General features: G+C 47.3%; 1 protein-coding gene across 5 annotated transcripts in view; it reads right to left on the bottom strand.

Moving 5' to 3' along the window:
• The window catches only part of LOC141220972 (5-oxoprolinase-like), a 75,190-nt gene that overhangs the window by 33,328 nt on the left and 18,019 nt on the right, over positions 1-23,843 (bottom strand). For all 5 annotated transcript variants that reach the window (XM_073666431.1, XM_073666429.1, XM_073666430.1 and 2 more), the window contains 8 exons: positions 23,172-23,284; positions 22,915-23,085; positions 21,409-21,546; positions 19,723-19,861; positions 18,622-18,734; positions 3,193-3,344; positions 2,954-3,114; positions 2,056-2,157 (listed from right to left, as the gene is read on the bottom strand). In XM_073666431.1, the coding sequence (XP_073522532.1) occupies positions 2,056-2,157; positions 2,954-3,114; positions 3,193-3,344; positions 18,622-18,734; positions 19,723-19,861; positions 21,409-21,546; positions 22,915-23,085; positions 23,172-23,284 (1,089 nt within the window). The remainder of the gene's footprint in view (positions 1-2,055; positions 2,158-2,953; positions 3,115-3,192; positions 3,345-18,621; positions 18,735-19,722; positions 19,862-21,408; positions 21,547-22,914; positions 23,086-23,171; positions 23,285-23,843) is intronic.

Genomic DNA, 23,843 nt, shown 5'->3' with positions numbered 1-23,843 from the left:
TCAGTGGCTCGTGGCCGGCCGTCATCAGTGCCTGGTGGCCGGCCGTCATCAGTGGCTCGTGGCCGCCCGTCATCAGTGGCTCGTGGCCGCCCGTCATCAGTGGCTCGTGGCCGCCCGTCATCAGTGGCTCGTGGCCGCCCGTCATCAGTGGCTCGTGGCCGCCCGTCATCAGTGGCTCGTGGCCGCCCGTCAACAGTGGCTGGTGGCCGCCCGTCACCAGTGGCCGCCCGTCATCAGTGGCTGGTGGCCGGCCGTCATCAGTGGCTGGTGGCCGCCCGTCATCAGTGGCTGGTGGCCGGCCGTCATCAGTGGCTGGTGGCCGGCCGTCATCAGTGGCTGGCCGTCATCAGTGGCTGGTGGCCGGCCGTCATCAGTGGCTGGTGGCCGGCTGTCATCAGTGGCTGCCCGTCATCAGTGGCTGGTGGCCGCCCGTCATCAGTGGCTGGTGGCCGGCCGTCATCAGTGGCTCGTGGCCGCCCGTCATCAGTGGCTCGTGGCCGCCCGTCATCAGTGGCTCGTGGCCGCCCGTCATCAGTGGCTCGTGGCCGGCCGTCATCAGTGGCTGGTGGCCGGCCGTCATCAGTGGCTGGTGGCCGGCCGTCATCAGTGGCTGGTGGCCGGCCGTCATCAGTGGCTGGTGGCCGGCCGTCATCAGTGGCTGCCCGTCATCAGTGGCTGGTGGCCGCCCGTCATCAGTGGCTGGTGGCTGGCCGTCATCAGTGGCTCGTGGCCGCCCGTCATCAGTGGCTCGTGGCCGCCCGTCATCAGTGGCTCGTGGCCGCCCGTCATCAGTGGCTGGTGGCCGCCCGTCATCAGTGGCTGGTGGCCGCCCGTCACATCCATCACTTCTTCTTGTCACTTCTACACCAGTTATAGTGGAACTCAGCAGGCGGTTGCTCCAAACATTTTGGAGAACTTACTCCAGATCTTCTGTGGATTTATGCTTTACAGCATTTTTCTTTCCACACCTGCCTAAAACTTTTGCACAATACTGTTCATATTTCTAAATGCATTTCCCTATTTTTTCTTTTCAATTTGGTTTTCCTTTTCCGACTTCCACAGCTGTATTTTTGTAAAATGTATTTTTCAGCTATGTAGGGTTTTTTTCTGCAGGAGGAGATGTAGTACCCTACCATACACTGAAAAACAAGAAAAAAAATCTTTATGAGGAGGGGGGAGGACAAATCCATATATTTATTTTTTGGTAGCTTCGTATGTACGCTGTTCACTGTAAAGTATAAAGGGGGGTTGCCTGATGAATAAAAGACATTATCCATCCATAGGATAATTTACCGATCGGTCCGGTTCAGGTTCCAGTCATCAATCGTCAGAATGGGGAATTTTTAACCCCATTACAAATTTGAGCGTCAGGTAAGATGCCCGACTGCCGCTCCATTTATTCTCTATGGGGCTGCAGGAAAACAGCCGAGTGCGGGGAAGGAATAGAGAAGCAGTTGAGCATGCGCAGTGCGGAGCCATTTTGCATATCAGTGTGTATCCCAGAAGTCGGACCCCCAGGATCAGCGAGTCCTCACCGGACAACCCCTATCACGTCATTATTAGGACAGTACCACTTTTTTTTTTCCGTCATTTTTCAGGTCGCAGCAGCTGAACTCACTATAAAAATGGCAGATGCCGGCTGTGTGATACTGCCGGCATCAGCCTCTAGCAGCAGAGATCGGAGCTAGGTTCAATCACTGCTGTTTAGTCCCTTTAATCTTTTACAGCGGCATTAAGTGACGCGATCCCGGGGAAACCAATTGTTTCCCCCACTCTCCACGCGACATGAATGTGTTGCGTGCAATGGCTGCAGCCTATTTGCCCCCATCTTTGTACCTTAAAGGGGCAATACAAGTTAAAAAAATATATAGATTTTTACAAATATAAATGTTGGAATCGCCCCCTGTTATAAGCCGCAGTACCAGACACGGCCACAGTCTTACATAAGGCGCTGTGCATATAAAATGGAAATCAGCAATAAAAAAAATAACCATAGAAAAAACACAAAATGATACTCTGACTACAACATCAGGCCGGGGTTTGGTGGGCACTTACTGGTGTGATCACTGTCAGATCCGGCAGGTGACTGCCCCCGGCACACGGGTGATTGCTCAGAATCACGTCGCCTATTTTCAGATCATCTTGCAAGTTTTTAATCTAAAACCAAACAACAAATGTAAAACTCATTTAGGCAAATCCCCCCCCAAAAAAACTGAATTGTCCGACAGATGGAAAAACTCAGTGCGGACCAGGACTAGATGGAACAGAGAAGGAAACAGCTCAATCCGCGAGTCCTACATGTTTTTTATTTTCTTATCCACGGAGCAGTTTGTGTTTTTTTCTGGGGTGAGTTGTATTTTAGATACTTTTTATCAATTAAGGTTTCCTTTTCTTGTTTTCCCACATGATGTACAAGGTTTAATTCTGTTACAAAAACGACAAATACTAATTTGGAGGCTTTTTTGTCTAGGTTTTACTTTTTGCCTCCCAAAAAAAAAAAAAAAGAAGCCTTAGTTCATCAGTTTAGATTTTAGGTGCAAAACTGTTTGAAATCTTGAAAAAATGTTGTGACTTTTGATTTTTTACGGCAGCTCTGGCCGGCTTCGCTCATTTCTTTCTTTTAAAGTGGGCATCGCCCAGTGGGAGAAACATAGCCGAGCATGGCTGAAAACAAATTCAATACTGAAGTCCCTGCCCGGACTGCAATCCTTCTGGTGGAGCACGGCAGGTGGAAGAGGGGTGGGAGAAACATAGCCGAGAACGGCTGAAAACAAATTCAGTACTGAAGTCCCTGCCAGAACTGCAATCCTTCTGGTGGAGCACGGCAGGTGGAAGAGGGGCCAAATTCGCTTAGAGAAACACGCCTCTTGAATATGGCACATCTTACTCCAGTGCGCACTAGAACAAGACTGGCGTCTTGAGGAGTTGGGGAATGGATGCAAAGAAGCCTCACCTGAAATTGGACAGTTTCCTGCATCGCCCCTAAATGCACTGGGATATGGGGGGCATTGGACACCAAACCTCCATCAGGGCCAAAGAGAGCACAAGAAAAGTCCAAGCGTTCCTTGATGTTGGTGGAGATGGCCGTTCTTTGAAGGATACGACCCATTTGTTCTACGCAGAAAGAGGGGATGTCTGATTAGTAACAGAATGGACATATGTCTCATAATCAAGACAATGTAAGAGTCTGACCAGCGATGCTCATAAAGCGGTGGGAAAAGATGGACAACTGGATGGTGTCGAGCTCCGGTCCAATTGTTTTATGTTTTCCGCTCCCCACAGAGATCCGGATGTCACCATACTCTGTAATTGAGGCCGTGCAGTCGGGCTCCACCAATACAGTGCTAAAGATACAAATGTATGTTAAATCCAGCAAGATACTCCAGATTCAAAGGTTTAGCGTTCATAGAATCATAGAATCATAGAATGGTAGAGTTGGAAGGGACCTCCTGGGTCATCTGGTCCAACCCCCTGCTCAAAGTCATAGTCATAGGCTGGATTTTATTCGTAAATGTACCTGAATACCAGAACTGGAGCCTCGAGCTTCCAGTCATAGACTCCCCTTAGTACGTCATTTGCTTTGCCTTCAGGCTCAGTGATACACAAATATGTCAAGATGGTCGTTGGGGGTAGTAATTGTGGCCAAGTGATCAACAGTGGCATATCGTTCTCAAAAGGCTCCATTTTGAGTTAGAAGTACAAATCACTGTCCAGTTATTACTGATGACTGGTCAGTCCCCGATACCCGCTGGAGGAGCTCCTCTGACACCGGCTCATGCCTCTACAGAGTTGCTTCAAAATCAAGCCTTCACGGGAAGCCACATTCTCCTTATACAGTTTCATGACCTCTTCCACCTCGTCTAACAAACCTGTCGTTTCCCTCCTCTCCCTAATCCCAGGTTCCACGTCTCGATTAAAGAGGCATCTTAAGGCCAGGGCCCCACTATCAGTATTTGGTCAGTATTTTTTCTCAGGAGTGGGTGATAAATGGAGAATTGGTGACTTGTTTCTATTATACCTTTTCTCTGATTGTTCCTCACCTGGTTTTAGCTCCCAATCCTGAGAAAAAATACTGACCGAATACTGACCAAATACTGATGGTGGGGCCGTGGCCTTAGACCCAACCAAGCAGCCACCAGATAATCTTAGATATGAGTGACCCAAGTCTCCCTCTACTCTCCCAGGTTAACTTTAATAAAAACTCGGAAGAACTAAACATAATAGATCGGAGCCTCTCGATCCTGGATACTCTTCAGATGTGGTAAATTGTCTCACGCTCTCCGGACCCTAAATGTTCTCATTCCCCACTTACTCTGTTTTGCCCCCACCCAGCCTTGTGAGGTGCTTCACCTCGCTCCTCCGATTCTGTCTTCTTTTCCTTATTCTACAAATTCCTTCTGCTCCTTCCTCTACATGTTGAGTTTGTAGCAGTGAATTTTTGATTCTATCTTGTCACTTAGAAGTTCACCAACACTATTTGTTCATTTTAATAGCCGAGCGTGACTTACGTAATGTTCAGCTACTGATATAACTATAACCTGCTTGTACTCTCTCTTTCAGACTACCCCTACATAAAACCGTGGTCCTTCTGTGCTCATCTCCCACCACAATTTAAACCTGCTTTTAGTCCACATACCAGTTTAATATGTCCAGGAGTTGTCTCATTTCTATATAAATTGGCATCCACTATTTTTCAGAGGGCAGTTCTTCCTTAAACAGAATTCTACTAGCACTACAGGTGTTGTAACTACCTTCCCCTCACTCTCTACCAAGACTTGCTCCTGCCATTGTCCAATTACTTTCTGACCCAAAGAGAACCTGTCATTTACCATAAGGGTGCCTTCAGACGTTCGTATAAAATCGGTCCGAGATGGTACTGTGGCACCCCTGCGGGGGATTACCACAGGATCCATAGGTGCACGGAGAGATGTACACTTGGGCACACACACCACCTTCCACCCCAGGTCTGAGGGGAGGAGTCAGTTTCCAGGGAGACAGAAAAAGCGGCAGTTAGTCTTGTGAGGGATGAAGGAGGAGAGACCCAGACAGCTGTTGGCTGAGGACCAGTGAAGCCCTGAACTAGGAAACAGGTCTGAGTTGTGAAGCGCCCTAGAGAGAGGGACGGAGGCTAGAAGGAGAAAGAAAGAGATAAAACTATTATCCCTTTAGCTCACCCGGACGCCGGAGTCCGAGATTGCTATTAATTCAGGAATAGCATAGAAAACCCGGAGAGATCAGGAGGATCTACTCCCCTTGAAGAAGAAGGGGAAAGAGTCGCCAAACTTGACCAAGTATAGGACCAGGGGCCCAGAAAGAGAATTGGTAGCCCCAAGGAAAGGTCCTCATTGTCAGTTGTGGAGAAGGACCCCAAAGAAAGTCAAGGTGGCACGTTCAGCTTAAGGCAGGACTGATCCCAAACAATGCACACATTGTTAGAGGAGGCCTCACAAATCTCCAGAGTGAATATCTCTACCAGCACCGAAAACCTGGTTACCCTCCTGAACTGTACCTGTTACCGGACATCAGAAAAAGAAAGGTACTGTAACAAAGACTTAATATGTGTGTGTGCCTATTTTGACATTACTGCCTATAACGTTCGTACAAGCCGTATGCCGATCACCTCAGCAACCATACACAGCGCTGGTAACCGATATTACCAGTTACCACAGGAGGCGTCAGGACACAATACTCCCATCATCCTGACCCCCATCCCTTTACTGACAGTCCAGGGCACGGGACCGGGAACCAACCAACCGTGATCCCCACAGAAGTAACCCATCCATCCCGGTATCCGAGTACCCCTACCCCTGTCGACCGAATCAATTTGGCGTCACGAACAGGATACTGGGCCCGGTAGAACTGAGTACTGTGTGCTTAAATTGAACTTTATTGAAAGTTTGTGTACTGTAAAACGGGCCGTCATTACTGCGTCATAGAGAAATTAAACTGCGTCACAGAACGGAGAGAGTCGCGGGGGCGCGGCTAAAGGAGCGCGAGGATAGCCCCGCCGTTTTTTTTTGAGTCACCGGTTACTGAAGGAGTTAATCGTAGCGGTTGGCAACGGTTAACTAGGGGGGCACCGTCATGAGTGAAACAGATGATGTCCGAGACCTTGAGGGAGGGGATGCCCAAGACACAACAGCAGTCGGTTCCTCAGCTGGTGAAGGAGCCGCAGCATCTGGAGCGATGGCCCCGATAATGCCAATTGCCTTGCCGTATGTACCGGGGGCCAAATGGTTACCGACGTATGAAGGTAAACCCGGTACCTTAGCAGCTTTCAAACGTAAAATGTGTGCGGTGCTGGACATGTATGCAATGACAGGAAAGCAGCGAGCCTCCGTTGTGCAGGGACAATTAATAGGTGCAGCGGAGCTAGAAGCTGAGACTTGGAGTGATGCTGATGGAGACTCTATAGAAAATGTGTTTGATAAGCTCAAAGCTGCTTTTGAAAAGCGCACACAGTCTGAACTAAGGATGCTATTCTACCAATGCACGCAGAGACCACAAGATACCATCAGAGACTTTGCCCTACGTTTACAAGCGGCACTCCGGTCCATAAAACAGGTAGATCCAGCAAGTGTGTAAGACGAAGATAAATTGCTTGCAGAACAGTTTATGAATGGGTTGAGCTCAGACTTTCACCGTCAGCAGGTGCACATGTGGGTCCTAGATCATCCAGATGTGGATGTTAATACCTTAAAGGACAGTGCTATAACTGTACTACGAGACCCATTACCTGCAAAACCTGCAATCCCATCCTGGCAGGTTAATACCTCTCACATCAACTTAGAGCCTACCCCTAAAAACTCTGTAGAAGTGGTAGGACAAGCTGTCGCACCCGAATCTGCTGATGACCTACGTAATCAGGTGTTACAACTAACCAAAAACATGGACTACGTGCTAAAACTCTTGGAAGCCAGACCGGAGGCACAACCACCAAGCAAAATCCAGTTAGCTGAATCCCCTGAGGATGTTCCATGGATGAGGAGAAAGCTCATGTCGCCTGTGCAGGGGACCAATGCACCATTCCAACGCAGAGTCATGTTGCCCGTGGAGGGGATCAACGCACCATTCCGACGCAGAGCCACCGACCACACGGATTCTTCAGGACAACCTGTTTGCCTTAGTTGCAACAAACCGGGCCACTTTGCAAGAGGATGTCGTTTAAACCTGAGATTCCTGGGTCCGCGAGCCAATCCCCAGGAATAAAATGGCAGGGCCCATATGACTGGCGTAGTCGGTATGTGGGAGGCCGCCCGTACCTCAACATTACGCTAGAAGGAATCCCCACATCGGCCCTATTGGACACTGGGTCACAAGTCACCACCATCCCACATATCCTTTACAAGCAATTTTAGTCTGATGCTGATCTTAGCCCCCCAGACTCTAGTCTTGTCATTATAGCAGCTAATGGTCAACCACTGAATCAGATGGGGTTTAGAGAGGTGACAATAAAGCTGGGGAGGGTGAAGTTGAGAGGCCAAGGGTTATGTGTGGTAGAAGATGACCCCAATAACAAATGTCCTTACATGGTGCTTGGTACTAATGTGATTGAAAACTGCCTTGAAGAAGTGCTGTTTTTACTCCAACAGATTACAGAGACTGCTGGCATTGGGGGGAGGAGAGTCCTTCAAAGAGAAAGCCGTGCCTTAATTCACAAGCAACAGGTAAATCTGTTTGGGGGGGAGATTGGCAGTGCGCGGGTAACAGACCCGTTTCCAATTGTATTACCACCAAACAGTGAAATGATGATATGGTGTCGAGCAGCTATGGGCATCAGAAGAAAGGAATACCAGGCAATTGTAGAACCGGTATATTCAGAGCATTGACCTACACTGCTGGCAGCTAGAGGGGTGGTGGATGTACGCAGGGGAAGAGTACCAATCCGTGTGTTGAATTGTGGAGAGGAAGAAGTGAAACTACCCCGGTATGCTACTGTAGCAAAGCTGTACACTGTCAGTAATAACAACATACAGACACTAGAGCCCTTGCCCCCGTCAAGTCAGGCGGAGGACAACAACCCCAAGGGACAGCTGGAGGAGTGGTGTCAGCAGTTGCACATAGGAACTGATGCCACTCCCGACCACCAGAAGCAAGGAGTTTCCTGGGTAGTACAAGAGTTTAGCCAAGTATTCAGTAAGCATCCATTAGATTTTGGGAGGATAAAAGGGGTACGCCATAACATACCCACAGGAGATCATCCCCCGATTAAAGTGAGACATAGACCCATCCCACCAAACCACTACCAATGTGCTAAAGAGATGCTGCAGGACATGAAGGAGGCCGGGGTTATAAGAGATAGCTGTAGTCCCTGGGCGGCCCCCTTAGTCTTAGTCAGAAAGAAGGATGGCACTATGAGGATGTGTGTGGATTACAGGGAGGTCAATAAGATTACCCCGGATAGAGGAGTCTCTTGCTGCATTAAAGACTGCTAAGTATTTCTCCACATTAGATCTCACTAGTGGGTATTGGCAGGTCTCCGTTGCAGAAGAAGACCGGGAGAAAACAGCATTCACAACACCAATGGGCCTATACGAATTCCATAGCATGCTATTTGGGTTATGCAATGCACCGGGGACGTTTCAGAGACTCATGGAGTGCTGCCTGGGACACCGGAATTTTGAGACAGTACTTTTATACCTGGATGACGTCATTGTGTATTCCAAAACCTATGAAGAACATCTGGAACACCTGGTGGAGGTATTTACAGCTCTAACAAAGTATGGAATGAAGCTCAAACCATCTAAATGTTACCTGCTGAAACCAAAAGTCCAATACCTAGGGCATGTGGTCAGCGAGGATGGCGTAGCACCAGATCCGGAAAAAGTGACAGCTATCCAGGACTGGCAGAGGCCGACCACCGTCAGAGAGGTACGTCAGTTCTTAGGTTTGGTTGGGTATTACAGAAGATTTATTAAGGGCTACACGAAGATGGCAGCGCCCCTACAAAATCTTCTGGTAGGCCAAGCTAAGAAGAGAAGGTCTTCAGAGCCGCCGTTGGAATGGGGAAAGAAACAAGAAGACTCCTTCCAACAAAAGAAACAGGCCCTAAACGGTGAGGAAATCTTGGCGTACCCAGATTATAACCTACCATTTGCCCTCTACACAGATGCAAGTAATGTAGGCCTGGGAGCAGTACTGTCCCAAATACAAGAAGGCAAGGAAAGAGTAATTGCCTATGCCAGTAGAAGACTTCGACCTACCGAGAGGAACCCGGAAAATTACAGTTCCTTTAAGTTGGAGTTCCTGGCCTTGGTCTGGGCAGTCACGGAGAGGTTCAAGCATTACTTAGCAGCTTCAAAATTTACCATCTTTACGGACAACAATCCGATAACACACTTGGATACTGCAAAACTTGGTGCATTGGAGCACCGATGGATGGCCCGGCTATCGAACTACGACTTTACCATCAAGTACCGAACAGGCCGTGGAAATGCAAATGCTGATGCCCTCTCCAGAAACCCTCAAGCACATTTCATAGAATCATAGAATCATAGAATGGTAGAGTTGGAAGGGACCTCCTGGGTCATCTGGTCCAACCCCCTGCTCAAAGCAGGATTCACTAGATCATCTCAGACAGATGTCTGTCCAGCCTCTGTTTGAAGACGTCCATTGAAGGGGAACTCACCACCTCTCGTGGCAGCCTGTTCCACTCATTAATCACCCTAACTGTCAAAAAGTTTTTTCTAATATCTAATCTGTGTCTCCTCCCATTTAGTTTCATCCCATTGCTTCTAGTCTTGGGATGAAACTAAATGGATGCAAGGGCTTGAAGAAGAAACAGATGACTTGGAGGAAATAGAACTTCCAGCTTTCCATAAAAGTAGAAAATGGAAAATGACAGAAACCCATATCTACCAGAACCGTCAGGATTTTGCACTAAACCCGCTGCCTCATTATGGATGGAAAGAAACCCAAGACAGCGATCCGGCAGTGAGCCTAGTGAAGAGGCTGGTAACCCAACCGGATTCCAAAATTGAGAAGAATGCTCCCCCAGAAGCCCAATACCTGTGGATACAAAGAAGTAGGTTATCTATATATATAATCGTCTTATCCCGTCCGTCTGTCTGTCTGTCTGTCTGTCCAGGAAATCCCGCGTCGCTCATTGGTCCGCCAGCGGCCAATCAGCGCCACGGGATTTCTGAAAAAAGATGGCGGCCGTTAGCGGCTCATCTGCGGGACGGAGCTCAGCGGCGATGCAGCCGGGAGATGACCGGCGCGAGGCGCTCATTTCCCGGCCGGTACCTGCAGAAGTATCCCGACCGCCGGACCCATCTGTGGTACGGAGATGCAGCCGGGAGATGACCGGCGCAAGGCGCTCATCTCCCGGCCGGTAGCAGCGGAAGGACCGCCGGCGCCGCTGACCTCCGTGAGGAAGGGAGGACCGGGGAGCGGAGCTGCGGGTCGGGATACTTCTGCTGCGAGCGCCCGCTATGTCCCGGGTTCTTGCAGTGGAAGTAGCCGCACAGGCAGCGCCGCTCCCCGGTCCTCACCAAGACGATTCGATGATTGGTCGCGGTCTTCGGACCCGACCAATCACTGATCTTAGCGCAAAACTTAAACACCGCTGTGCTGATTGGTCGCTGACGCTGCCCGCGACCAATCACCGATTTGGGCGCCACATTTAAATATCGGCCGCGACCAATCACCACAGCGGTGTTTAAATGTGGAGCCAAGATCGGTGATTGGTCGCGGCCGATATTTAAATTTGGCGCCCAAATCGGTGATTGGTCGCGGTCAGCGTCCGCGACCAATCAGCACAATAGTGTTTAACTTTGGCGCCAAGATCAGTCATTGGTCGCGGGCCAAGACAGCGACCAATCACCGATTTGTGCGGCACTTTTAAATAGCGACCGCGACCAATTGGATGTCAGCGCCGCTGCCTGTGCGGATACTTCCACTGCAAGAACCCGGGACATGAGCGGGTGCTCGTAGCAGAAGTATCCGGACTCGCAGCGCCGCTCCCCGGTCCTCCCTTCACAACCTAGCCGCTGATGTCCCCACAGTATCCGCATGGTGTTACAAAGGTCCGGGACATTTGTGTTAAAAATCGCTGATTGGTCGCTGGCGCTGGCCGTGACCAATCACCGATTTGGGCGCCAAATTTAAATATCGGCCGCGACCAATCACCGATCTTGGCTCCACATATAAACACCGCTGTACTGATTGGTCGCGGACGCTATTTAAATGTGCCGCCAAAATCGGTGATTGGTCGCGCACAGCGTCGGCGACCAATCAGCACAGCGGTGTTTAAATGTGGAGCCAAGATCAGTGATTGGTCGCGGCCGATATTTAAATTTGGCGCCCAAATCGGTGATTGGTCGCGGGCTGCGCCAGCGACCAATCAGCGATTTTTTTACACAAATGACATCCAATTGGTCGCGGCCGCTATTTAAATCTGCCGCACAATTCGGTGATTGGTCGCTGTCTTGGCCCGCGACCAATCACCGATCTTGGCTCCACATTTAAACACCGCTGTGCTGATTGGTCGCGGCCGATATTTAAATTTGGCGCCCAAATCGGTGATTGGTCGCGGGCAGCGCCAGAGACCAATCACCGATTTTTAACACATATGTCCGGACCTTTGTAACACCATGCGGATACCTCGGGGACATCAGCGGCTAGGGTGTGAAGGGAGGACCGGGGAGCGGCGCTGCGGGTCGGGATACTTCTGCTCCGAGCGCCCGCTCATGTCCCGGGTTCTCGCAGCGGAAGTACCCGCACAGGCAGCGGCGCTCCCCGGTCCTCACTAATACAATTCCGCTCCCTGCTCCTCACCAATACGATTCGCGGATTGGTCGCGTGCGGAGAGCGCGACCAATCAGTGATCTTGGCGCTAAAGTTAAACACCGCTGCCCGTGACCAATCACCGATTTGGGCGCCACATTTAAACACTGCTGTGCTAATTGGTCGTGGACGCCAGCCGCGACCAATCAGCGAGCTTGGCGCAAAATTTAAACGCTCTGCTGATTGGTCGCGGACACCATCCGCGACCAATTCGCGAGATTGGCGCCAACATTAAACAACGCTCTGCTGATTGGTCGCGGACTCCAGCTGCGACCAATCAGCGATTTTGGCGCCAAATTTAAATACCGCTCTGCTGATCGATCGCGGTCGCTGGCCGAGATCAATCAGCAGTATTGGCGCAAAATTTAAACACCGCTCTGCTGATTGGTCACGGCCGACAACCGCGACCAATCAGCAGTATTGGCGCCAAATTTAAACCTCACTCTGCTGATTGGTCGCGGCCGGTGGTTGCGACCAATCTGCGTTTTTTGTGCCAAATTTAAACAACGCTCTGCTGATTGGTCGCGGTCGCTGGCCGCGACCCATCAGCATTATTGGCGCCAAATTTAAACAACGCTCTGCTGATTGGTTGAGGCTGCCGGCCGCGACCAATCATCGATTTTGCCGCCCAATTTAAACAACGCTCTGCTGATTGGTCGCGATTAATCAGCGATTTTGGCGCCAAATTTAAACCCCGCTCTGCATCTTTCTGCTGATTGGTCGCGGTCACCGGCCGCGACCAATCAGCAGTATTGTCGCTAAATTTAAACACCTCTTTGCTGATTGGTAGCGGTCGCGACTAATCAACGATTTTGATGCCAAATTTAAACACGCTCTCCAGTCCTCACTAACACGGCTTGCTGATTGGTCGCGGCCGCCGCCCCCGACCAATCAGCGATTTTGGGGCAAAATTCAAACACCGCTCTGCTGATTGGTCGCGGCCGCCATCCGCGACCAATCAGCGAGATTGGCACCAAATTTAATCAACGCTCTGCTGATTGGTCGCGGTTACCGGTCTCGAATAATCAGCATTATTAGTGCCAAATTTAAACACCGCTGTGCTAATTGGTCCCGGCTGTGACCAATCACCATAATTGGCGCCAAATTTAAATACCGCTCTGCTCATTGGTCACGTTCACTAGCCGCGACCAATCAGCATTATTGGCGCCAAATTTAAATCCCGCTCTGCTGATTAGTCGCGGCCGCCGGCGCCAAATTTTAACACAGCATTGCCGATTGGTCACGGTTGCCGGCCTTGACCAATCAGCGATTTTGGCGCAAAATTTAAACACAGCTCTGCTGACTGCGCCCGGTCGGCCGCATACCTATTCTAGAATACCCGATGCATTAGAATCGGGCCACCATCTAGTTTATCTATAAAAACCAATTGTGCAGACGGTATATCAATCCAAGGACACATGAAATGGTATGGCAAGTTGTGGTTCCAAAGAGAGACGTCCAAATGGTATTGGAAGCGTACCATAATGGAGCAGGACACTTTGGATGGAGAAAACTGGAAATACTGTTACGTGAGAGGTTTTATTGGATTGGCATGAGGTCTTCCATAGAAAAATGGTGTAAAAATTGTGGCCCATGCTCATTAAGAAGAGGAGATCGTAACAACCAGAAAGCACCACTCCAGCCTATCATAACCAAACAGCCCTTGGAACTAGAAGCCTTGGATCATGTCAAACTCACACCCTGTAGATCAGGCTATACTTATGCTCTTACAATGGTGGACCACTATTCCAGATTCCTAGTGGTAGCGCCTGTGAAGGATTTGACAGCTCAGACAGCAGCAAGAACCTTTCAAGCTTATTTCTGCAGGCCACATGGATATCCAGAACAGGTATTGACAGATCAGGGTCCTGCATTTGAAGCGGAAATATTTCAAGAGTTCTGTAGCTTGTATGGATGCAAGAAAATTTGTACCACGCCTTACCATGCCCAAACTAACGAAATGTGCGAAAAAATGAATCACGTGGTAATAGCATTGCTGAAGTCTCTACCCTTGGAAGACAGAAACAGATGGCCAGAGAAATTAGCAGATCTGATTGACATCTATAACAACATCCCAGTAAGCTCAACTAATTGTACCCCGGCATACTTGATGAGAACGAGACTAGGAAAATTGCCAGTGGACTTTGAAATGGGCATTGTAGTTCCTGAGGAAGACCCCTCAAGTGCAGATTGGGATACTAGAAGAACAGAACAATACAAGAAAATACAGGAGTGTGTTGAGAAAAGTCTAGCAAAATCCAGAGAAAGACAAGAAACCAATTTCAATAAAAACGCACAAGGAATCCCGTTAACCCCCGGAGAATTGGTTTTGAAAAGGAAAAAGAGACTTCATAAGTTAGATAATCAATGGGAAGAAGAACCATACACTGTATTACCATCCAATTTTGACAAGCAGAAAACCTGTCTAATCAGCAAGGATAACTGAAAAACAACAGCAACAGTGTCCCGAGATCACTTAAAGAAGTGTCCTCAACCCTTACAACAAAAAGAATATATCCCTTGTCCCATACCAGAAGAAGAGACGCCAAGGACAATTAAGACAATCTTAGGAGAGTTACCCGCAGATTGGCCCCAAATAGAAGGAGCATATTTAATTCCCATGTTGACATTCCCACAACCAGTAGAAGGATCAAGAGCAGAAGAACCACCTGCTGCATCCGAGCTAGGGAATCCTGCAATCGGTGTACCTGCCATTCCCACTAGGGAAGTGGGAAGACACTCCGGCATACTTGTGCTACATAGACCAACACATGAGTCAGTAAGTAGTGTTCGCTCCCCACCAGGCTTACGCACCAGTGGGATACCAGTTTTACGGAGGTCATCACATATTAATTTTGGACACCCACCACTCAGATACAGGGAGTAAACCATAACAAGTGGGAAAAGTAAATACACTGTGTTCCAAATTATTATGCAAATAATATTTTCTCAGATTTTCCCAAATTACCTATATGAATTGCAGTCATTGTAATTTTCCAGTCAAATAACTATTAGAGTACAATTGAAAGGTTTTTGTACAAACTGCCTATGATAACAGGATATTTTTAAAAAAATTAAAAACTCAAACTGCACTCAAAATGCATGTTCCAAATTATTATGCAAAGCAGAGTTTTCAACCTTTTCATTTTAATAAAGAACAAAAAATTGGTCATTTTTGAAATTATAAGCATTAGCAGGTTATTACAAACTGAAATCAAACAGTTTTCAACTCAAAACTTTATTCTAGGTGATGTTACATTTGCACATAGGACCGCTTGTTCGAAAGGAGCTTCTGAACTCTCTCGTCCATTGAATTTGTCAGGTTTTGGATGGTTTCTGCTTCAATTGTTTTGCATGAAACAGAATACCCTCCCAGAGCTGTTGCTTAGATGTGAACTGCCTCCCGCCATCATAGACACTCCTTTTGATGATGCTCAAGAGGTTCTCAATGGGGTTGAGGTCAGGGGAGCATGGATGCCACACCATAAGTTTGTCCCCTTTTATGCCCATAGCAGCCAGAGATGCAGATGTGTTATGTGCAGCATGAGACGGGGCATTATCATGCATGAAAATGATCTTGCTGCGGAATGCACGGTTCTTCTTCTTGAACCATGGAAGGAAGTGCTGTTTGAGAAACTCAACATACATTATGGAGTTCATCTTTACCCCTTCAGGGATCCTAAAATGGCCGACAATCTCTCTCCCCATGATTCCAGCCCAAAACATTACTCCACCTCCTCCTTGTTAGCGCCGTAGCCGTGTTTGCATGGGGTGTCCATCAACCAGCCATCCTCCACTCCATCCATCTGGACCATCGAGATCATTTCATGCATGATAATGCCCCGTCTCATGCTGCACATAACACATCTGCATCTCTGGCTGCTGTGGGCATAAAAGGGGACAAACTTATGGTGTGGCACCCATGCTCCCCTGACCTCAACCCCATTGAGAACCTCTGGAGCATTATCAAAAGGAGTGTCTATGATGGCGGGAGGCAGTTCACATCTAAGCAACAGCTCTGGGAGGGTATTCTGTCCTCATGCAAAACAATTAAAGCAGAAACCATCCAAAACCTGACAAATTCAATGGACGAGAGAGTTCAAAAGCTCCGTTCGAACAAGGGGTCCTATGTGCAAATGTAACATCACCTAGAATAAAGTTTTGAGTTGAAAACTGTTTGATTTCAGTTTGTAATAACCTGCTAATGCTTATAATTTCAAAAATGACCATTTTTTGGGTCTTTATTAAAATGAAAAGGTTGAAAACTCTGCTGTGCATAATAATTTGGAACATGCATTTTGAGTGCAGTTTGAGTTTTTTATTTTTTAAAAAATATCCTGTTATCATAGGCAGTTTGTACAAAAACCTTTCAATTGTACTCTAATAGTTATTTGACTGGAAAATTACAATGACTGCAATTCATATAGGTAATTTGGGAAAATCTGAGAAAATATTATTTGCATAATAATTTGGAACACAGTGTAGGTACAAAAATGTAAATATGTGGTTAAAGTCAGTATATAGAAGGGTGACGAGTAGACCAAAACAGGTTACACCAGGTACACAACATAAAAAAAGGGGTGAGTAGAGTTGAAGTAAGAAGCGGTCTAGGGAGAGCAAAATCTTGGCCAATAGGTGACCCCATGGCCAAAGGGGCTACAGTGCTTATGACCGGGAGAGGCCCCTGCAGTACCTAGGACCCTTGCGCCGAGGCACAAGTAGTAAATGTTTTGTTGTGTATTGTGAATTATTAAGTCTATTTGAATCTTTAAGCCTAAAGAGACTTTACCTGTTTGGACGTCTGAAACTTTTTGAAAATTTTTTAAGAATGGACCGAAGCCACAGGACTGGTGGTGGCAAAAACACTTTCCCTTTAACAGCCTGCAGCAGATCGACTAGCGTTGTATGGACTGGTTATCAGTTTTTCCCATTTTCCCTGGATATTGTAAATTTTATTTTGGAGACTCTGTCCAAATTACAAATATAAATGTTATCTTTGTTAAAAAAAAAATAAAAAATTGTTTCAGTCCCGGTGGAGTGAAGTTAACTAGGGGGGAATGTGGCACCCCTGCGGGGGATTACCACAGGATCCATAGGTGCACGGAGAGATGTACACTTGGGCACACACAACACCTTCCACCCCAGGTCTGAGGGGAGGAGTCAGTTTCCAGGGAGACAGCAAAGCGGCAGTTAGTCATGTGAGGGATGAAGGAGGAGAGAGACAGAGAGCTGTTGGCTGAGGACCAGTGAAGCCCTGAACTAGGAAACAGGTCTGTGTTGTGAAGCGCCCTAGAGAGAGGGACGGAGGCTAGAAGGAGAAAGAAAGAGATAAAACTATTATCCCTTTAGCTCACCTGGACACCGGAGTCCCAGATTGCTATTAATTCAGGAATAGCATAGAAAACCCGGAGAGATCAGGAGGATCTACTCCCCTTGAAGAAGAAGGGGAAAGAGTCGCCAAACTTGACCAAGTATAGGACCAGGGGCCCAGAAAGAGAATTGGTAGCCCCAAGGAAAGGTCCTCATTGTCAGTTGTGGAGAAGGACCCCAAAGAAAGTAAAAGGTGGCAGGTTCAGCTTAAGGCAGGACTGACCCCAAACAACGCACACATTGTTAGAGGAGGCCTCACAAATCTCCAGGGTGAATATCACTACCTGCACCGAAAACCTGGTTACCCTCCTGAACTGTACCTGTTACCGGACATCAGTAAAAGAAAGGTACTGAAACAAAGACTTAATGTGTGTGTGCCTACTTTGACATTACTGCCTATAGCGTTCGTACAAGCCGTATGACGATCACCTCAGCAACCATACACAGCGCTGGTAACCGACTTTACCAGTTACCACAGGAGGCGTCAGGACACAATACTCCCATCATCCTCACCCCCATCCCTTTACTGACGGTCCAGGGCACGGGACCGTGAACCGACCAACCGTGATCCCCACAGAAGTAACCCATCCATCCCGGTATCCGCGTACCCCTACCCCTGTCGACCGAAATCAGTACCACAATGCACATACTGGCTGGCGGGTCTCCTGACCCGAGAGTGACAGGTTCATATATTTCTAGAAAGCTGTCATGCTCGAGTTAGGAGACCCGCCAGCCAGTCCGTGCATTGCGGTCCGATCTCAGACAGATTTATATAGACTTATGAATGTGCCCTACATGTCATCTTTCTTATCTGGTGTAAATGCTGCAGTTCTCCTGAATCTGGCATTGCTTATATTCTGTTCCTGCACCCCCATTTCTGAGACATGCCCCCCTTTTTACAGTATTTAAAAGTAGTCTTTTTAGCCAACTGGGTGTGGTTCTTAAGAGTTACATCCTGTAGAGAGACAAGAACCTGCCCCACATCCTGTCAACTGATAAGAGGATTTCTGTTGCTAGAAACGCATTACACTTACCAACAGGCACAAATGGGAGACACCCACTTGTCTTCACTATGGTGTGATATTTTTGTTACCCTTTCTGATATGTTTTTCTTGTGCCTACATGTGGTTGGACCAGTGGAAAGAAAAAGACCCGCCCTCAATTCCTGTAAAGAGGCAAAGACCCGCCCTCACTTCCTGTAAAGAGGCAAAGACACACCCTCACTTCCTGTAAAGAGGCAAAGACCCGCCCTCACTTCCTGTAAAGAGGCAAAGACCCGCCCTCACTTCCTGTAAAGAGGCAAAGACCCGCCCTCACTTCCTGTAAAGAGGCAAAGACCCGCCCTCACTTCCTGTAATTTGGTTCAGTGCTTCTGCTGCTAGAGACGGATTACACTTGCCAGAGATCGGCACAATAGATTCCATACATTGAATTGATCATCTCTGTATTATGTGATGTCCGCACCTGTTCTTATCTATAATAATGGCCGGTCCATCAATTGTGTGGTCACAGGATAGATCCTCCAGAAGATACACACTGGTGTCCATGTATCCTTCTTCAAAATAGCATTTAGTGACCTGCGAACAGGTTACAGATTAAAAAAGTAGAACTAAAGTGTTGTCAGATTTTAAGAACAGAGCAGTCAACTGCACTAATCTCACCGACATCATTGGTTTGTGGGATGTGTGTCCATTGGGCGAGTTGTGTGCGGCAGATGTCTAGCGTGGATGTGGTGGGTTGTCTTCTGTGTGAGTGGCGCTTGAATGTGAATTGTGGCCAGCAGACAAGTGCTGTAAGTGTTATAATTATTCAGAAGAGGAGTGGAGGGTACAATATTTTTTCAATAGGTAGGAGGAGTGTGGGCAGCTGTTAATTTGGCATGCGAGTGTAAAATGTGTGGATTGCATCTGTGTTGGGTGGTGCGTGCACATTTATTCAGTGGTTGAGTGGGAAACGGGTCCTGTGATTGCATTGCATAGACGTGAATGTGATTATTCGGTATATTTCATGCGTGTGGGGCATACCTAGCTGATAGGTGAGGAGCGTACCTAGCGGATAGGTGATGCGTGCGGCACGTACCTAGCGGATAGGTGACGGGCGCGTACCTAGCGGATAGGTGACGCACGTGGCAATCTAGTGTCTGAAATGTGTATGGTGGATAAGCAGAGTACCAAGCAACCACGCACTTCTACTTAGCCTCTAATTCTTTGTGTTTTTTGGAATTGAGGGGAGAGGGCGCGTATATTGAGGAAAAAGGGCACAAACATTGAGGGGAGAGGGTGCAGACACCGAGGAAAGAGGACTCATGAATGGAGGAGAGGTCGCGCATACGTTGAGAAGACTGGGAACATACATTGTCGGGAGCATAATTTGAGAAGACTGGGAGCATACATTGTCGGGAGCATAATTTGAGAAGACTGGGAGTATACACCAAGTGGAAGGGGGCACGTACATTGAGGGGGTAGTCTAATATCTTTAATGGAGGGACACATACATTGAGTGGGGGGGAGCACATACATAATCATTTGTGTTTCTATCACTTGGTAAACTGCAGGACTCACTCACAGTCTCCACACGTGCCGGCCGACCACTGGGCACGATACGAGTCTCGCAGCGGACGCCAGTGCTGCCCGTTCCTCGCACACGGATGTCGTCCACTACAATATTCCGGGAGGGGATGGTGAATCCAAACTCCTTCATGTACCTGTCGAGGGTCACATTATATTAACAAATCAAAAATATGACTGACGGGGAACTTTTTGGAATTATCTTAAGAAAATATTTTACTCCCAATCTTTTGGTTGACTCGCCTTTTTCATCCTTACATTTACTAGAATAGGTGATATGTTAAAGGGGGTGTAGACTTTTGCAACATCTTTTTTGCAAGAAAGCTAGGAGGGATAGCTAATACTAGAGAAGAGAGAAGATTCAAAAAGATCTAAACAAAGTGGAACTGTGAGCAGCAACTAACAGAATGGTTTTTAACAGGGAGAAATGCAAAGTCCGACATCTGGGCAATAAAAATGAAAAAAGCATATACAGAATGGGAGGAATAGAGCTAAGCAACAGCAGGTGTGAAAAAGACTTAGGTATACTAATAGATCATAGACTGAACATGAGTCAACAGTGTGATGCAGCAGTAAAAAAGGGAAACATAATTCTGGGATGTATTAACAGAAGGATACAGTCTAGATCACGTGAAGTCATTATCGGACTTTACTCCTCTTTGGTCAGACCTCATCTGGAAAACTGTGTCCAGTTTTGGGCACCACATTTAAAAAAAAGACATCGAAGACCTGGAGCAAGTTCAGAGAAGAGCGACCAGAATGGTGACCGGTCTGCAGACCATGTCCTATGAGGAACGGTTACTGGATCTGGGAATGTTTAGCTGCAAAAGAGAAGACTGAGAGGAGACTTAATAGCTGTCTACAAATATCTGAAGGGCTGTCACATTGTAGAGGGATCATCCTTATTCTCATTTGCACAAGGAAAGACTAGAAGCAATGGGATGAAACTGAATGGGAGAAGATACCGATTAGATAGTAGAAAAAACTTTGACAGTGAGGTGATCAATGAGTGGAACAGGCGGCCACGAGAGGTGGAGAGTTCTCCTTCAATGGACGTCTTCAATCAGACAGATGTCGGTCCGAGATGGTTTAGTGACTCCTGCATTGAGCAGGGGTTGGACATGAGGACCCAGGAGGTTCCTCCAACTCGAACATTCTAGGATTCCATGTTAAGTTTTTTCTTTTCCTCCAATGCATCTAAAATAACGCATAAAAATGTCCCAGCGTTTTTTGTATACAGCTCTTGAATTTATATTTACGTGTTATTTCTCACCCTCTTCTTCATAACTTTTACACATTGGAAAAGGGAACACAACTAGCGGGGCTATTACATGACAGAAGGTTTAGATTGCACAGGGGTGGTGTGAAGATTGGGGAGACACATAACTCTGCAGAAGAACTGCTGACACGTAACGGTAGGAGAGTTGAGTTTTTGTTAATTTGTTGCAATGCATCTGAATTATGGTGTCATGTGGATACAAGTAGAAATGTTCAGCGCAGGGTCGTTGTGGTCCAAGCAGGTTATGAATGCAGCTCTGGATGTGACTGGAGGACATTATATTACTGAGGATAAGTAGGCGGTAAGTGAAGGACTTTCAGGGTGGTATCTGGCATTAAAGGGACACAACTGAGCGGTCGCCCTTATATTTAGGATCCAGACCTAAAAGGAGTTTCCGGATTGTACCTGGCAGTGAAGGCCTCCTTGAAATCCCCCACCCGGTAGGAGTCGGGGGTCCCAGGGTATCCTCTTGCAGAACACATTAGCGCACAGTCAGTCCGCTCGTACCGGAGATGGAGGAAGGGCTCAGTGTCAATTTGTGACCTGTATGAGATAATATAAACACTGTGTGAGGTCACGGCCCCATGATCAGTATTAGGTCAGTATTTTTTCTCAGGAGTGGGTGATAAATGCAGAATTGGTGACTTGTTTCCATTATACCTTTTCTCTGATTGTTCCTCACCTGGTTTTGGCTCCCACTCCTGAGAAAAAATACTGACCGAATACTGACCAAATACTGATAGTGGGGCCGTGGCCTAAGAGCGATTTCTGGGGTCCGGATAATAATGCAGCGTGTTAGTTCTGATACAAAAACTCCACAGAGCGAACAGCCTAAAATGTCACCGCTTTATTAATTTCCTTTATAAGTGGAAGGAGCACGGCCAAAATCAGATCAGATGAAAAGCGGTCACACGGGAAGCAGACGTAGAACAAGGGATGATGACGCTAAAGATTATTCACAAGAAATCAAGTTGTCTCCTTTCCACCATAAATGGTGGATTAATTGCTGATTCTTGGGGGTCCGACTGCTGGGACCCCTCGGTGATCCTGAGATGGAAGCTCTGTAACCCTGAGAATATGGATCTGCAGCTCTGTCAGGAAGGGATTGGAGGTGCACATGCACGAGCAGTCCCATAGAGAATGGATGGACCAATCCCTTCCTGACGCAGAGCCCAGGAGGTTCCAGAGCCCCGATCTCAGGATCACTGAGGATTCCAGGGGTCCATCCCATGATTATCAGTAAGTTATTTCCTAGCCTATGGCCTAAGGGTAAGTTTTGATTCTAAAACTGTTCTAGACTACCAGAGAAACAGGTACTAACATCTCCAATAACTCAGACCACAAGGATGGCCTAGATCACAGGGGAAATATTTTCACCTTCTCTAGATCACGAGGGATGAAGAGATTAAATTTGTCTGCTGTTCTAGACCACCAGGGATGTAAGCACTGACCTCCTTACTAGCGGAGACCTGAGGGATGGTGACATTAACGCCTCTTCTGTTCTAGACCACCAGGGATGCAGATAACCTTTAAATTAACCGAGACCACCATGGATGGTGACATTACCTCCTCTGAAAGTGGGCACTAACAACTAAAGTGAACTACACCACCAACATGGGGATATTAGCTACTCCAATGAATGGCAAAAAAAACATGAATTAGGGGACATGGAATGTAACAGGGGGGAATGGTGTGTAGTATCCCACCACCAATACTAGAGGGTCCGCTAACGCAGGAGATATCAGAAGATGAGCCCCTGCAACATGCTGACTGCACTAGAAATGCAGCAAGGTCTGAAAACTTTATATTTGGGGGTTAACTTGGGTGCATCGTAAAAACTGAGAAATATGGTAAATTGTACAAATAATACTTCTGTACCGCGGACTAATATCTACGGCGTCAATCGATTACCGGTGAAATCCTTGCTGCTGAAGGGCTTCTATGCACTGCGCCTCCAAGGCTGCGATTCTCTCCTCCAGAAGCGGAAAGGATTCTTTACTGTACAGCACAGAACACGGCTCCTGAGCCTCATGCACCACATCGGCCAGCGCCATGCCGAACGCCGACAGGACGCCACCGTATCTGGAAACAACCGATACAAAAAGTCCGGGGTAAATAAACCAACTTATGGCTCCTCGAGCAAGAACTGAGCAATACGAGCCGCTCACTTATGGATAAACACGGTCTTCATGCCGAGAGATCGAGCGATGGCACAAGCGTGCTGCCCCCCGGCCCCTCCAAAACACGCCAGCACGTGACGAGACGTGTCGTGACCCTTGGCCTGTAGACACAGAGGATTCCAAAAGTAACGCTAAATATTATTCACCAATTTCCCAGTAACTTCTTCTCATTTTTTTTTTTTTATCTTTCTGCTAATCTCACATGAGGGCTTGTGGGTTTTTTTGAGGGATGAGCAGTAGTATTATATGCAACCATGTCATTTGTTATGTCAAATAATAATAATAAAAAAAATCCTTTATGGATTGGAATGGTGAAAAAACAAAACGCAATTCCGCCATTGTTGCATTTTTACGGCATTCGCTGCGCGGTAAAAGTAATCTGGTAACTTTTATTCTGCAGGTCGGTAGGATCACAACCCCAATAAAATGTACATACGTCTTCATACATTACTCTTTAAAATATTATTATATCTACCGGTATATATATTTTTTTGTTTTGTTTTTTCTTGTTTTCTGTGGCAGGAGTCATCAGCTTCATTGTTACAAATGACTTTTTGATTGTTTTTTACATTTTTAGAAGGGACCAAAAAAGACAATTCTAGTGATTGTTTGTTTTTTTTATGGGGTTTTTCCAGCTTTTATTCACATGGCGAAACCAAA

The sequence above is a fragment of the Phyllobates terribilis genome, unplaced genomic scaffold (assembly GCF_046119375.1).
Source record: "Phyllobates terribilis strain yellow unplaced genomic scaffold, ASM4611937v1 Scaffold_305__1_contigs__length_2280687, whole genome shotgun sequence".
NCBI classification, from domain to species: Eukaryota; Metazoa; Chordata; class Amphibia; order Anura; family Dendrobatidae; genus Phyllobates; species Phyllobates terribilis.
The sequence above is the reverse complement of the archived record's forward strand: the minus strand, read 5'-3'. Positions and strand labels throughout refer to the sequence as shown.